At 33.3% G+C, this 15042-nt stretch overlaps 2 protein-coding genes across 2 annotated transcripts in view; one reads left to right on the forward strand and one right to left on the reverse strand.

The window, feature by feature from the left end:
* Positions 1-15042, forward strand: part of FAM227B (family with sequence similarity 227 member B) — a gene marked incomplete at both ends in the record, with an annotated part of 224181 nt that overhangs the window by 77493 nt on the left and 131646 nt on the right. The window lies entirely within an intron of this gene.
* The window catches only part of FGF7 (fibroblast growth factor 7), a gene marked incomplete at its 5' end in the record, with an annotated part of 60519 nt that continues 51659 nt past the window's right edge, over positions 6183-15042 (reverse strand). The window contains 2 exons of the mRNA XM_079701118.1: positions 6183-6570; positions 7598-7701. Of these exons, the coding sequence (XP_079557244.1) occupies positions 6376-6570; positions 7598-7701 (299 nt within the window). The 3' untranslated portion in view covers positions 6183-6375. The remainder of the gene's footprint in view (positions 6571-7597; positions 7702-15042) is intronic.

Genomic DNA, 15042 nt, shown 5'->3' on the forward strand with positions numbered 1-15042 from the left:
CAAGAAGGCTGTGTCTAATTGGTAATTACCATTCCTATTAATTGATATTTATTGGACATTCCATCCAAAACAACAGAATACACTTTCTTCTGAAGTGCTCATGGAACATTCTCCAGGATAGATCCTATCTTGGGTCACAAATCAAGCCTTGGTGAGTTTAAGAAAATTGAACTCGTATCAAGCACCTTTTCCGACCACAGCGCTATGAGACTAGATATCAATTACAGGAAAAAAACTAAAAATACAAAAACATGGAGGCTAAACAATAAACTACTAAATAACCAAGAGATTACTGAAGAAATCAAGAGGAAACCAAAAAATACCTAGAAACAAATGACAATGAAAACACAACGATCCAAAACCTATGGGATACAGCAAAAGAAGTTCTAAGAGGGAAGTTTATAGCAATACAATCCTACCTCAAGAAAGAAGAAACATCTCACATAAACAACCTAACTTTAAACCTAAAGCAATTAGAGAAAGTACAAAAAAAACCAAACAACCCAAAGTTAGCAGAAGGAAAGAAATCATGAAGATCAGATCAGAAATAAATGAAAAAGAAATGAAGGAAACGATAGCAAAGATCAATAAAAGTAAAAGCTGGTTCTTTGAGAAGATAAACAAAATTGATAAACCTTTAGCCAGACTCATCAAGAAAAAAAGGGAGAAGACTCAAATCAACAGAATTAGAAACGAAAAAGGGGAAGGTAACAACTGACACTGCAGAAATACAAAGGATCATGAGAGATTACTACAAACAACTATATGCCAACAAAATGGACAACCTGGAAGAAATGGACAAATTCTTAGAAAAGCACAACCTTCTGAGCCTGGACCAGGAAGAAATAGAAAATATAAACAGACCAATCACAAGCACTGAAATTGAGACTGTGATTAAAAATCTTCCAACAAACAAAAGCCCAGGACCAGATGGCTTCACAAGTGAATTCTATCAAACGTTTAGCGAAGAGCTAACACCTATCCTTCTCAAACTCTTCCAAAATATAGCAGAGGGAGGAGCATTCCCAAACTCATTCTATGAGGCCACCATCACCCCGACACCAAAACCAAAGATGTCACAAAGAAAGGAAACTACAGGCCAATATCATTGATACACACAGATGCAAAAATCCTCAACAAAATACTAGCAAACAGAATCCAACAGCACATTAAAAGGATCATACAACATGATCAAGTGGGGTTTATCCCAGGAATGCAAGGATTCTTCAGTATATGCAAGTCAATCAATGTGATACTCCATGTTAACAAACTGAAGGATAAAAACCATATGATCATCTCAATAAATGCAGAAAAAGCTTTCAACAAAGTTCACCACCCATTTATGATAAAAACCCTCCAGAAAGAAGGCATAGAGAGAACTTACCTCAACATAATAAAGGCCACATATGACAAACCCACAACCAACATCGTTCTCAATGGTGAAAAGCTGAAACCATTTCCTCTAAGATCAGGAACAAGACAAGGTTGTTCACTCTCACCACTATTATTCAACATAGTTTTGGTAGTTTTAGCCCCAGCAATCAGAGAAGAAAAATTAATAAAAGGAATCCAAATAGAAAAAGAAGTAAAGCTGTCACTGTTTGCAGATGACATGATACTATACATAGAAATCCTAAAGAGGCTACCAAAAAACTACTAGAGCTAATCAATGAATTTGGTAAAGTAGCAGGATACAAAATTAATGCACAGAAATCTCTTGCATTCCTACACACTAATGATGTAAAATCTGAAAGAGAAATTAAAGAAACAATCCCATTTAGCACTGCAACAAAAGAATAAAATACCTAAGAATAAACCTACCTAAGGAGCCAAAGACCTGTGCAGAAAACTATAAGACACTGATGAAAGAAATTAAAGATGATGCAAACAGATGGAGAGATATGCCATGTTCTTAGATTGGAAGAATCAACACTGTGAAAATGACTGTACTACCCAAAGCAATCTACAGATTCAGTGCAATCCCTATTAAACTACCAATGTCATTTTTCACAAAACTAGAACAAAAAATTTCACAATTTGTATGGAAACACAAATGACCGTGAATAGCCAAAGCAGTCTTGAGAAAGAAAAACGGAGCTGGAGGAATCAGGCTCCCATCTTCAGACTATACTACAAAGCTACAGTAATCAAGACAATATGGTACTGGCACAAATCAGGAATATAGATCATGGGACAGGATAGAAAGCCCAGAGATAAACCAACGCACATATAGTCACCTTATTTTTGATGAAGGTGGCAAGAATAAACAATGGAGAAAAGACAGCCTCTTCAATAAGTGGTGCTGGGAAAACTGGACAGCTACATGTAAAAGAATGAAATTAGAACACTCCCTCTTACCATACATGAAAATAAACTGAAAATGGATTACGGACCTAAATGTGAGGCCAGACACTATCAAACTCTTAGAGGAAAACATAGGCAGAACAGTCTATGACATAAATCACAGCAAGATCCTTTTTGACCCACCTCCTAGAGAAATGGAAATAAAAACAAAAATAAACAAATGGGACCTAATGGAACTTAAAACTTTTGTACAGCAAAGGAAACCATAAACAAGACAAAAAGACAACTCTCAAAATGGAAGAAAATATTTGCAAACGAAGCAACTGACAAAGGATTAATCTCCAAAATTTACAAGCAGCTCATGCAGCTCAATATCCAAAAAACAAACAACCAAATCCAAAAATGGGCAGAAGACATAAATAGACATTTCTCTAAAGAAGATATTCAGATAGCCAACAAACATGTGAAAGGATGCTCAACATCACTAATCATTAGAGAAATGCAAATCAAAACTAAAACGAGGTATCACCTCACACCAGTCAGAATGGCCATCATCAGAAAATCTCCAAACAATAAATGCTGGAGAGGGTGTGGAGATAGGGTACCCTCTTGCACTATTGGTGGGAATGTAAACTTATCCAGCCACTATGGAGAACAGTATGGAGGTTCCTTAAAAAACTAAAAATAGAACTACCATACGACCCAGCAATCCTACTACTGGGCATATACCCTGAGAAAACCATAATTCAAAAAGAGTCATGTACCAAAATGTTCATAGCAGCCCTATTTACAATAGCCCGGAGATGGAAACAACCTAAGTGTCCATCATCGGATGAATGGGTAAAGAAGATGTGGCACATATATACAATGGAATATTACTCAGCGATAAAAAGAAACGAAATTGAGCTATTTGTAATGAGGTGGATGGACCTAGAGCCTGTCATACAGAGTGAAGTAAGTCAGAAAGAGAAAGACAAATACTGTATGCTGACACATATATATGGAATTTAAGAAAAAAAAATGTCATGAAGAACATAGGGGTAAGACAGGAAAAAAGACACAGACCTACTAGAGAATGGACTTGAGGATATGGGGAGGGGGAAGGGTAAGCTGTGACAAAGTGAAAGAGCGGCATGGACATATATACACTACCAAACGTAAGGTAGATAGCTAGTGGGAAGCAGCCGCATAGCACAGGGAGATCAGCTCGGTGCTTTGTGACCGCCTGGAGGGGTGGGATAGGGAGGGTGGGAGGGAGACGCAAAAGGGAGGGGATATGGGAACATATGTATATGTATAACTGATTAAATTTGTTATAAAGCAAAAAAAAAAAAAAGTTGAATAGGAGTCAGAATTAGAAATTTCATCATTTTTCCCTCCTTTTGAGTCAAATATGACAGTATAAACTATTATATATGAAGTGAAGTGCCAAAACATGTCACATTTGCATGCAAATGTAAAGGTTATATCTCAATAGGAATATTTTTTTTTAAAGACCACTAACTAATAATCCTAATCATCCAAGAGTAGGAAGTACATGCTGAATGACCTAGACTCTTGTGGGCAGCTCTGAACCTAACCAGCTATGTGATTTGGGATCTGTTACAATCTCAATTTCCTGGTCTACAAATGAATAGTAAGTACTAAGGCCGCTTGCAGTGTTTAGATTCTTGAATTCTAAGTGTATGTAACTAGTGCAGATTTTATTTTCTAAAATTTTCACGTTAAGTGTAAAAAAAGGGGGGAGGGAGGATAAAGAATTATAAGTAAGTGTTTCTAGAAACACTACTGGATTGGACTTACTGCTAAATGTTGGTTAATTCAGCATTGCTTTGTAATTTGTTCATAACTATAACTCTATAGTCAGAGTATTTGGTCCTAATATAGCTCATATCTTATATACATACACACTGTTTCTGTTTAAATTTCCATATAATCATGTTTCACCCTAACTTTTTAAAATAAAGTACAGTTAGTCTCATTATGAATTTTCTTTGATACTCAAACATTGAGTGAATTCATATAAAAGATTGATTATGGACAGACACTCTGCTAGACACTAAGGAAACAAATATGAAAAACATAGATCCTCAAAAAAAAAAAACCACACACATAGGTCCTCTTCTGCTCTCAGTATGTTCACAAGACACCAGTAACAGAAGCCTGATCTAGGAACCTAGGCTAGCAAGGCCCTTGAATCATACAACAGTTAAGAATATCATTCATGGCATTTCCCCAGAGTATATCTGAGGAAGGGCAATTTTTTCTAGCTTCCTGCAGCCTCATCATGTAGGTTGAGTGACAAGAAAATCAAATGAACCTGTTATTTCTGTTAACTTAGCCTTTTCATGTAACTCTCTCATAAATGTATTATCAGTTAATATTTGTATAAAATAAAGGGACTTAAAAGACAAATATTTTGAAATTAAAACCACCCTTATTAGCATACCATTAATTTAATTTCGATAAATGTTGGCCTTCTACTGATGAACAATAAAGTGCTAAAAAGATCTGCCAATGCCAGAATTATGAAGTAGAAATTTATCTTTTCAGTGAGTCCATTATCTGTAGCCTGACTTCAAGCCTTCATTGCTATTCAGGGCCTCAAATCCCTAAGTATAGACTCTACTTTGGGCATTGTGCTCTTGCCATTGAACAGGAAAACAACTTTCAATGCTGCCATATTTTGAATGGCAGAGATTTCTAGAGATTAGAAAAACTACTAACTTTAAATATGCATATTTTTTGAATGTTGTACTATTCTACTCATGAACTCAAATATAGTTTAACTTTAAAATCCTGTAAGATCTTTTATCTACAGTGATTTTACTTATAAGATCCAATTTAGTTGACAAGAGTATGTGGCAAAACATATTTCACATTTTTGTATTGTTCCCTGTGAGACGTCTATTGTAAGAATTGCTGCAGGCTGTCATTTTTGTCTGCTGTCCAGGATTTGCTGGCCTGAGTGCTGTGTACTAGACTTGGTGTTGCTCATGAGGGGGAGGGGGAACTTGCAATTGAGCCAGACGGTTTTGTTATTGCTTTAGAATTAAAAGCATATGAAACAGATACAACTTATTAAGGTTTTTTTTATAAATAACATAAACTTAAATAACAAAACAGTAAAGTTCAAATACAACTTAAAATAGAGTTTAATGCGGTAACCACAGGAAAAAAGCATGATTATTTGTGGGAAGAACATTATTAAAAGCCATATTCCCAAATATGAATTATACAAAAGATAGATTATGTTACTTGAAAAAAACATAAAAGATTTTTGAATTTTACTTTTAGGGATTATAAAATGTTATTTTGTGGTGAGTGAGATGAAGTACAGTATTATCATCATTATTGCTATTTTATATACAAGATTTTTGAAAACATCCTTTAAGCAATACCCTTTCAATTGGGAGCAGCATTAGGAATTTTGTTCTTGTTAATAGGTACAAGCATGTTCTAATCTTATACTCTTGTAAAACTACCTCTTTGATTCATTTCCATAATAGAATTTTTTAGAATATTCCTTCTTTTCTGATTAGAATTTAAGTGGTTCACAACTTTTCACTAGAAAGCGTTCAGATACTGCTCATATTCCATAGTTAGTGTTGGCTTGATTATCTGACAAATCATTCCAGCAGCTTTTAGGTCTGACACATCTTATATAACATCATCTGCATTATTATTATTATAGCAGCCATTTTATAAGCAGATAGGAATATTTAAATAATCATTATCAGATAATCAAATCTAACAGTCTTAAGGGTAAATTAATTTAAGAAAAAAACATTACTATTACTGACATCATGATTGTACAACCAGTTTTACAATTTTTTACAACTTTTAGTTACTAAATCTGATTTTTGTGTATATTTTTTCAAATCTTTCTTTAATGCAGTCTCTTAAAATAAACATAAATGCGCAAGTCCAGCTTGATCAGTTTTTCAGTAGTTTTCCAGCCTTTCTTGGTTACTTTAAAAAAAAAAAAAGAAAGGAAAAGAAAAAAGGAAGAAAACAGTCCACTTAAAGAAATCTCCCTGCTGGAACTGGTTTCTTATATGCCATATATGATTAGGTTATTGCCATAGGAAGAAAGTGGGCTGTTTTTTGTTCTTTCTTCGTTTTTTTCCCTCTTACAGGAACCCCCTTTTGATTTAAGGCAACAAACATTTCTCCTCCACTGTGTGTCCATTTAGCTGATGCATATGTGTTGTAGTGGTTTTCCAGAATTAATTCTTTGAAGTTACAATCTTCATTGCATTCTTTCTGCAAAGAACAACAAACAAACAACATTATCCAAATGATTTTTGGAGGGACTCAATTAGACAAAGAATAAGCAGTAATATTTGGTAGAATTAAAACATACATGACTTCTTTTGAGCAGGCATAATGCAGTTTGTTATATATACTTAGCATATTTGAAAAAAGATTAAATTTTTTAAAAGATAAAATGATACACATTTAGTTATGCAACATAGCTTCAAACATGTAGCTTTTTGGCAGTCAGTTGCTACTATTCTTAAGTATTAAGAGCTATTTCCCCCTAATTAACAGCTCTCATGTTACTATGCCCAAGTCACTCTTTCCCTAACACTGATATTTTGATACAATTAGCAGAGCCTCTGCCTCCCTCAGCTGAAGGACATATTTCACAACTTTTCTTCATTTACTATTACACTGCCTGTGATAGTGATGGAAAATAAAAAGTTAATTTGTTCATCCAACTCTTCATTCATTCACTTAAACCTGTATTTTTATGTAGTCTGTGCCAGGAATACAAAGGAAAGTCAATTATACTTTGTTATAGTGGGATGAACTATTGCATATTTCATGTTATAATAAAGTGAGAACAATGGGAATGCTTACAGTTCAAAGCCCGTGATTGTGAGATTGATGTTGATAAACAAACGTCTGGATTTTTTTCCCCCAAGAATTTTCATGTCAGCAAAGTGCAAATTGGGTGAACTTTAACAAAAAGAGCTTTAATACTGACAGATGGACATTTTAGATTTTAAGAATCTAAAGTACAAATGGAATCTTAGAGCTGGAAGGATCCTTAGAGGTGAGTTAATCCGACTTGTTTTACAGATGAAGAAACCAAAGTCCAGAGAACTTAAGCAAATTGTCCAAGATCACAGAGAAAATTTAATTCTTAAGTATAAAATGTTTTAATGAAATCATTGAATTATGTAGTTTGAGAGGAATTAATTTCATTTTTACTTTTCAGAAAGGGAAAATATTTTTGACAAAAATAAGTTTGAGAAACGAAGTCTAAGCTATCAATTATCAATACCTTTGCATAGAGTTTTCCTTCCTTGTTCATTGCAAGATAATATTCACTTTCCACTCCTTTGATTGCTACAATTCCAACGGCCACTGTCCTGATTTCCATGATGTCTGCAAGGAATCACAGAAAGATATGTCAGTTATTCACTCAGCTTTGCAGATTATCCAAGAATGACCATTTGTCCTTATTTCTGTTTCACTTGGAAGTTAAGATTATTAACGTGATTATTTACTCAGCTTGAGACCCCCATCCACCCATAACATGTACACACAAACACCAGATTAGTCCTTATTAAATGTGGGAAGTGCAAAACTATTGATTTTTTATTTTGTAGAAAAAGATATTTGGATTCAAAAAGAAGAGTTACATATTTGAATTTAGCTTTTTCTTCTCTAGAATTACATTTCTAATTTACTATAATAGTAATAATAACATCAATAATACCTAATGTTTATTGAATTCATACCACATGCAAAGGATTGTTTTAGCACTCATGTATTAATACATGTACTTATCACCAAGACTATAAGGCAAGTAGTCATATTATCCCCAGTTTACAGATCAAGAAGCTCAGGTACAAAGAATTAATTTGCCCAAATTCTCAGCTGGTAAGTGGCAGAAGTGGAATTTGAACCCAAAAGGTCTGGCTCTTAATCATTATATAATGCTATGAAAGTATATAATTAGCTAACATCTTTAATTTTCTACTTAAACTTTATATTAATAATTATTGCTGACAGAATATTTCTTGAATATACTGAAAATGAATAAAATTCCGATTAAAGCAATTGTAAATGATGGTAAACAGAACCAACTACCTTTAAAAAATTAAATATTTTATTTTGATTTATTTTTTTAAATTTTTATTAGAGTATGGTTGATTTACAATGTTGTATTAGTTTCAGGTGTACAACAAAGTGAATCAGTTATACATATACATATATCCACTCTTTTTTAGATTCTTTTCCCATATAGGCCATTACAGAGTATTGAGTAGAGTTCTCTGTTCTATACAGTAGGTCCTTATTAGTTACCTATTTTATATATAGTAGTGTGTATATGTCAATCCAGTCTACCAATTTATCCCTCCCCTCCCTTACCCCCTGGTAACTATAAGCTTGTTTTCTACATCTGTAATTCTGTTTCTGTTTTGTACATAAGTTCATCTGTACCTAAAAAATATTAAATATTTTAAACTGATAGTGAGCTTTTTGATAATGAAAACAGAGTCTAAAACCAAATTATGAGTCCTGATCACATAATATTTTATAACTTTATACCATTTAATTAATTTTTTAACCATTATTGAAATTGCCACAAGAATGTTAACCTACTGTTTCATTATATATCATTTCCTAAAGTGCTGTATTTTAATACTCTAAGTACAGTAAAAAAAACTCTCAATCAATTTTTTAAAATGGCATAGAAATTAAAAGTTTAGTGAACCATTTTATGTAACTACTGTTAATTATACTTTCAGCTTGAGACATTCTCTTTCTTGCGCTTAACATAATACAAAGAAAATTCCAACTGAAAGTTATCTGCATAAATCAAGTTTCCAGAGGCTGTTTTCTAAAATATTCACTTAAGTGGAGGAAATTCTAATTTTTTATTCCATGCCTTCACTTCATCCTCTTATTTATTCTTCTGGCTTCATTTTTCCTATCTGGAGAATAAAATTTTTACCCATTTCATCAGGATTAATGTAGCCTAGTTAATATGTGTTATCTGTTTCCAATATATGCTGCATATAGAAGTCATTTCCCCACTATACTATGGTTAGCACTAGTCAGAGATCATCCAATTGAGAGTTCTACAGCTGCTTATCTAGAAATTGAGGTCTATGAAGAAAATACAAAGGAATGGATATTTATCTTTTAAAGTATTTATGAAGCATTGTCAGAATGCATAGAACTGTATGGTAATTTTAGGATACAAATTAAGAAAAACAGCACTGGTTTCTGAACTCCAGAAGTTAAAATCTAGTATAAACAGCAAAACACATATGTAAACACACACGTAGATACACCTTAATTAAAAGAAAAGAAAACTTCTCTGAATCCTTGTCTGCAAATGGTATCTTTTTTTTTATAATTAAAATTTTATTATTAAAATTTGTTAGCCACATTTTACAAGTTTGACATTGTAATACAGAGACAATAATTCTTTTTCAGCACTGTCAGCACCTAAGCAAATGGTATCTTAAAAACTTTTAAGATACAGCCCTGAAGGAGAGGCTAAGGGAAATGTTAACAATTGCTTACAAGCATGTGAAGGATGTGATGCTGATGAATTCATGCAAAATTCAACAAATCTTCAGTTAGAGCCAATTCTGTGCTAGGCTCAATTCAGAGACAAACCCTGCCCTCTTGGAGCACTTTATCTGGCAGCTAACTCTTCTTGTTCAGCAAAGGAAGATCAAAGGGAAATAGTTTATTACGCAGCAGAATCCAAATAGGTTAAGTTTATATCAATACAATGAAGAATACTAAAGAAATTCACTGATTCAACCAATTTGCAATACCTTCAAAATTGAGTAAATATATCTATTTAAAAACATACAGAATAGTTGATTTCTAAAGATCTTACCACTGTAAAATGTGAAGTCAGTTTTTTCCTTCTAGTCCCTTTCTCCTGCTATTTCCCTCTTTATTCAATATTTTCTCTGAGAAAGGAGAGTACTGATGCATAGGCTTAGAGTATCTTTCATGCTCAGTTTTAATTAGGGAATGAAATCTGTCATGTTTGCTGTTTTTTTCGTTTATAGACCAACTGTCTACAAAATATAAATATAGAATGATAGAGGTATTGTTGATTATGCTATGTGGATGCTTTCCCTTCAGGTTCAGTCATGACAATATATTTATATTGTCCCATCTCTAAACCCTTTTCCTCTACCCCCTGCCTGCCCATTGCCCACCATATTTTTGTTACACTCTGACACTCAATAGGTGATAAACATTGTTAATCTTATCCCACCGAACATTGGGGTTAAGGACATCAAAAAATCTTTAGATTTTTAACAACCCAATTAAAAAATGGGCAAAATGTCTGAACAGAAACCTTACCAAAGTAGATACACAGTTGGCAAATAAGCATATGAACATATGTTCAATCTTTAAAGATTCTACTTTTAACCAGGATGAGGACAGACTTGAAAATGGCAAGGTTCCTGACACAGTAATACTCTATATTGTTTGATGTATTTAAAAAATCATTTCACTAGGAAATCAACAGACCTAAAAATATATTGCTCGGAAGAGCATTACGTAGTACTGGCAGAGTTAATACACTATCAATCCTGACTTTCTGGTCTGTTTTGCCCCGTGTGCTGTGCCCTTTTTTATTCAAGAAAACCCAAGAATGAAGAAACTAAAGTTATCATTCTTTCATTTAAGTGCAGAGAAGGAAGTAGTGTTCCTACAGATTTTAAAGTGTTTTAACTTTCCTGTTTTCAAAAAAAGTTTTTATTTTTTAGAGAAGTTTTAGGTTCACAGCAAAATTGAGGGGAAGGTACAGAGATTTCCCATCTACCCCCTGCTCCCACACATGCATAGCCTCCCCAGTTATCACATCCCCCACCAGAGTGGTATGGTTGTTATAATTAATGAACCTACATTGACCATCATTATCAACCACAGCCCATAGTTTACTTTATGGTGTACTCTTGGTGTTTGGACATGTATCATCATTTCTGTATCATACAGAGTATTTTTACTGGCCTAAGAGTCCTCTGTTCTCGGCCTGTTCATTTCTCTCCCTTACCCACAACTCTTGGAGACCACTGATCTTTTCACTGTCTCCATGGTTTTGCTTTTTCCAGAATGTTATATAGTTGGAATCATAGAGTATGTAGCCTTTTCAGGTTGGCTTCTTTCACTTAGTAATATGCATTTAAGGTTCCTGCATGTCTTTTCATGAGTTAGCAGAAAAAAAATTCTTAGTGTTTGATCACGTAAAAATCCACCAATCCCAGCTCCTTCAATATTTCTTTTCCCTGAACCTTTTAATATTTATATTTAAAAGTTTTGAGGGGCCATATATTAATATAGATGTTCTAGCATGGTAACTAAGAATTATTTTAAAGTTGAAAATAAGTGGAAACAGTGGCTTAATGGTTATTAGGCCACTCAGAACATTTAATTTTGTCCTCGACCAAATATACTTTCTTGGGCACATTAAAACTAAGAATTGGTACCAAAAAAGAAAAACATTTTAATGTTAAATGACTTTTATGATCTTCTGTCAAGCTGTGATTGTTAGATGGAAAATCTTCACCATTATATATTTATATTACATTCAAGGCTATAGATTCATTCATTTTTATATCATAGAAGTACATCCAAATACATACATATATGTACACAAAAAACACATCTCATATTTCCAAAATAAAGAACTCTTAAAACTCAACAATAAACAAATAAGCAACCCAGTTAAAAAGTGGGCAAAAGGTCTGAACAGATGTCTCATCAAAGAAAATACACAGATGGCAAATAAGCATATGAAAATATGCTCAACATTATATGTCATTAGGGACTTACAGAATAAAACAGCGAGATACCACTACACAACTATTAGAATGATTGAAAGTTTTTAGGATACCATTTGCAGACAAGGATGCCGAGCAACTGGAACTGCCATTCATTGCTAGTGGGGATGTAAAGTGGTACAGCCACTTTGGAAAACAGTTTGGTTTCTTACTGAATGTTAAATATACTCTTATCATACAATCCATCAATCCTGCCATAAGTGTTTATCCAATTGAGCTTAAAATTTAAGTCCACACCAAAACCTGAACATGAATATTTATAACCATGTTTTATTCTAAACCATCAAAACTGGAAGCAACCAAAATGCCCTTTAGCATGTGAATGGATAAGCTACGGTACATATGTACTTTGGAATATTTTTCAGCGATAAAAGGAAATAAGCTATCAAGACACAGAAAGATACAGAGGAACCTTCAATGCTTATTGCTAAGTGAAAGAAGTCAGTCTGAAAGACTCCATACTGTATGATTCCAGTTGTATGACACTCTGGAAAAGGCTAAACTATAGAGACAGTAAAATGATTAGTTGTTGCCAGGGGCTTGGGAAGAGGGGAGTAGGATGAAAATGTGAAGCATGGGATTGTTAAGGCAGTGAAACTGTTTTATATGATACTGTAATAGTGGATACATGATATTATACATTTGTCAAAACACATAGGACTATACAAGGCAAAGAGTGAACTTTAGACTATGGAGTTTAGTTAACAATATGTAATTACTGATTCATTAATTGTAACAGATATACCACATTAATGCAAAAATGTTAATAAATAGAAGGACTGTGTGGGGAAGTGGTAGTGGTATGTAGGAACTCTACTATGTACTCATTTTTTCCTGTAAATCTAAAACTGTTCTAAAGAAAAGTCTATTAATTTAAAAAGTACAGTCTAGATTTTAATTAATAATATTATATGATTGAGTGTATAAGAAACTATAGAGTTGACACTTGAACATAGCAGGAATTGGGGCACCGACCCTGGCAGAGTAGAAAATCCATGTATCAGAGTCGGCCCTCTGTATCTGTAGGTTCCGCATCCTCGGGTTCAACCAACCGCAGATCATGTACTACCTTAGTACATATTTATTGAAAAAAAAATCATTTGTAAGTAGACTAACACAGTTCAAACCCATTTTGTTCAAGAGTCAACTGTAGTGGAACTTTTTATGATTTATTCTTAACCCAAATATGTAGTAATTCTGGGGTTTGTTATTAATTACTACTATTAATGTCTTTGGTGATGGATTAAGATCTGCTTACCAAGATAATGACTTCGCTTTGTGAAATATGGACAGTTATGAGGAGTAAGTTTACAACGCAAACACACTTTGGGAAGTGTAGGAAATACAAATATTCTATATACAGACCACTACTACACTCGTGTGTGATATCTCTCAGGTGTATTGGGATAGAAAAATAACTGAGGTCCAGGAATATTTTAGAAACTTGATCTGGTGACTTTAATTGTGATGTCATCAAAATATCTGGATATTAATAAAATACATATCAAAATTCAGTTAGTATTTCCTCCGACAGAAAACAAAAATGAATGATACCCAGCAGTATATGCCAAATGCTAAAAAGAACAGGATGGAAAATCAATTCAACCGTTATTCAGAAGAAAGAGGTGTTACATATCCTAGGTGGTCAAGGGAGGATTTGAGGAACAGATAGAACTTGAATTACATCTTGAAGGATAGATAAGGTTGACATAGGTAGAATGGAAACGTCATGCTAATTGAGAAATAAAAGTATGTGTAAGATAGTAGAGTCAATGATTCATAAGCCATTTTCAGAAGATTGAAATTAGAGCTATCTGTCTGGAGTAGGAAACATATAAAAGAGATAGAAAAAGGTGGAAAAGGAGTTAGGATGAGATTGTTGAGGGCCTTGATTGCCAATTTAAGGAATTTTAACTTTTATTTGTAGACAATGAGGAGTCATTGAAGGTTTGAAATTTGAAAAATGTCAGGATACAAATTGTGTTTTAGAAAAATTAATTGGATATGCAGAGTAGTTAGAGAAAATTACTAGACTTGTATAAGCCAGATTTTCTTCCTCTGCTAATAGTATGAGTTGACCCATAATGGGCTATTGTGATTTTTAAGTAAGTTAATAAATAAATATTTTCAAAATGTCTCAGTTTAACTTCGAATACAGGAAGTATCAGTAGTTATAACCCATATGACCGAAAGCTCTTTGGTGTCCTCAATAATTTTTATGAGTGTAAGTTGTCTCAAGTCTAAAAAGTTTGAAAACACCTTTTCTAAATTAATTTTATTTCTCCTGGTCTGTTTAGTTGCAGTTTGTACTTTGTATATTGTACTCTTATTATCGTAGGTTAAATAGTTTTGGCCACTTTATATAACTTTCTACATACATAGGTTTATAAATAAAATCTCCATGGCACATGCATACAGAAATGCTCAATATATTCCAAAATGTCTGGAGAATTTCTTAATGATATTTTAAAACATCAAGTTGCAAATTATAATTAAATTATGTAAGTAAATAGTAAAGCATGTAAAACATTTGTTTGATCAACTTGGTTACTAGTTTAATGTTAGTATGGTTTTAATTAAAGAGTAAGGCTAAGAAATGTATTTACACTGCTCTGATTTTTGTACACTGTTACAGTTACAAGAACAGGGAAGAATTTTTCTAAATATGTGTTGTGTATTTAAATCCTGTATCTTAGTGTTATATTTTTTACATATTGTGCATGTGATTGCTCCAATTATTATTAAACCTGTGTGTGTGCATGCACACACAATATTGTAAATTCAAAAGAATTGACTTCAAAGAACAGTACACTCTTGATTTTGTATACTTGTGTCTCTCTTGGACATCTTCAGTCCCTCCCTTCATTGCCTTTTGATTATAAAAATCCACTTTCCAAAT

The sequence above is a fragment of the Hyperoodon ampullatus genome, assembly GCF_949752795.1.
Source record: "Hyperoodon ampullatus genome assembly, chromosome: 3".
Taxonomy (NCBI): domain Eukaryota; kingdom Metazoa; phylum Chordata; class Mammalia; order Artiodactyla; family Ziphiidae; genus Hyperoodon; species Hyperoodon ampullatus.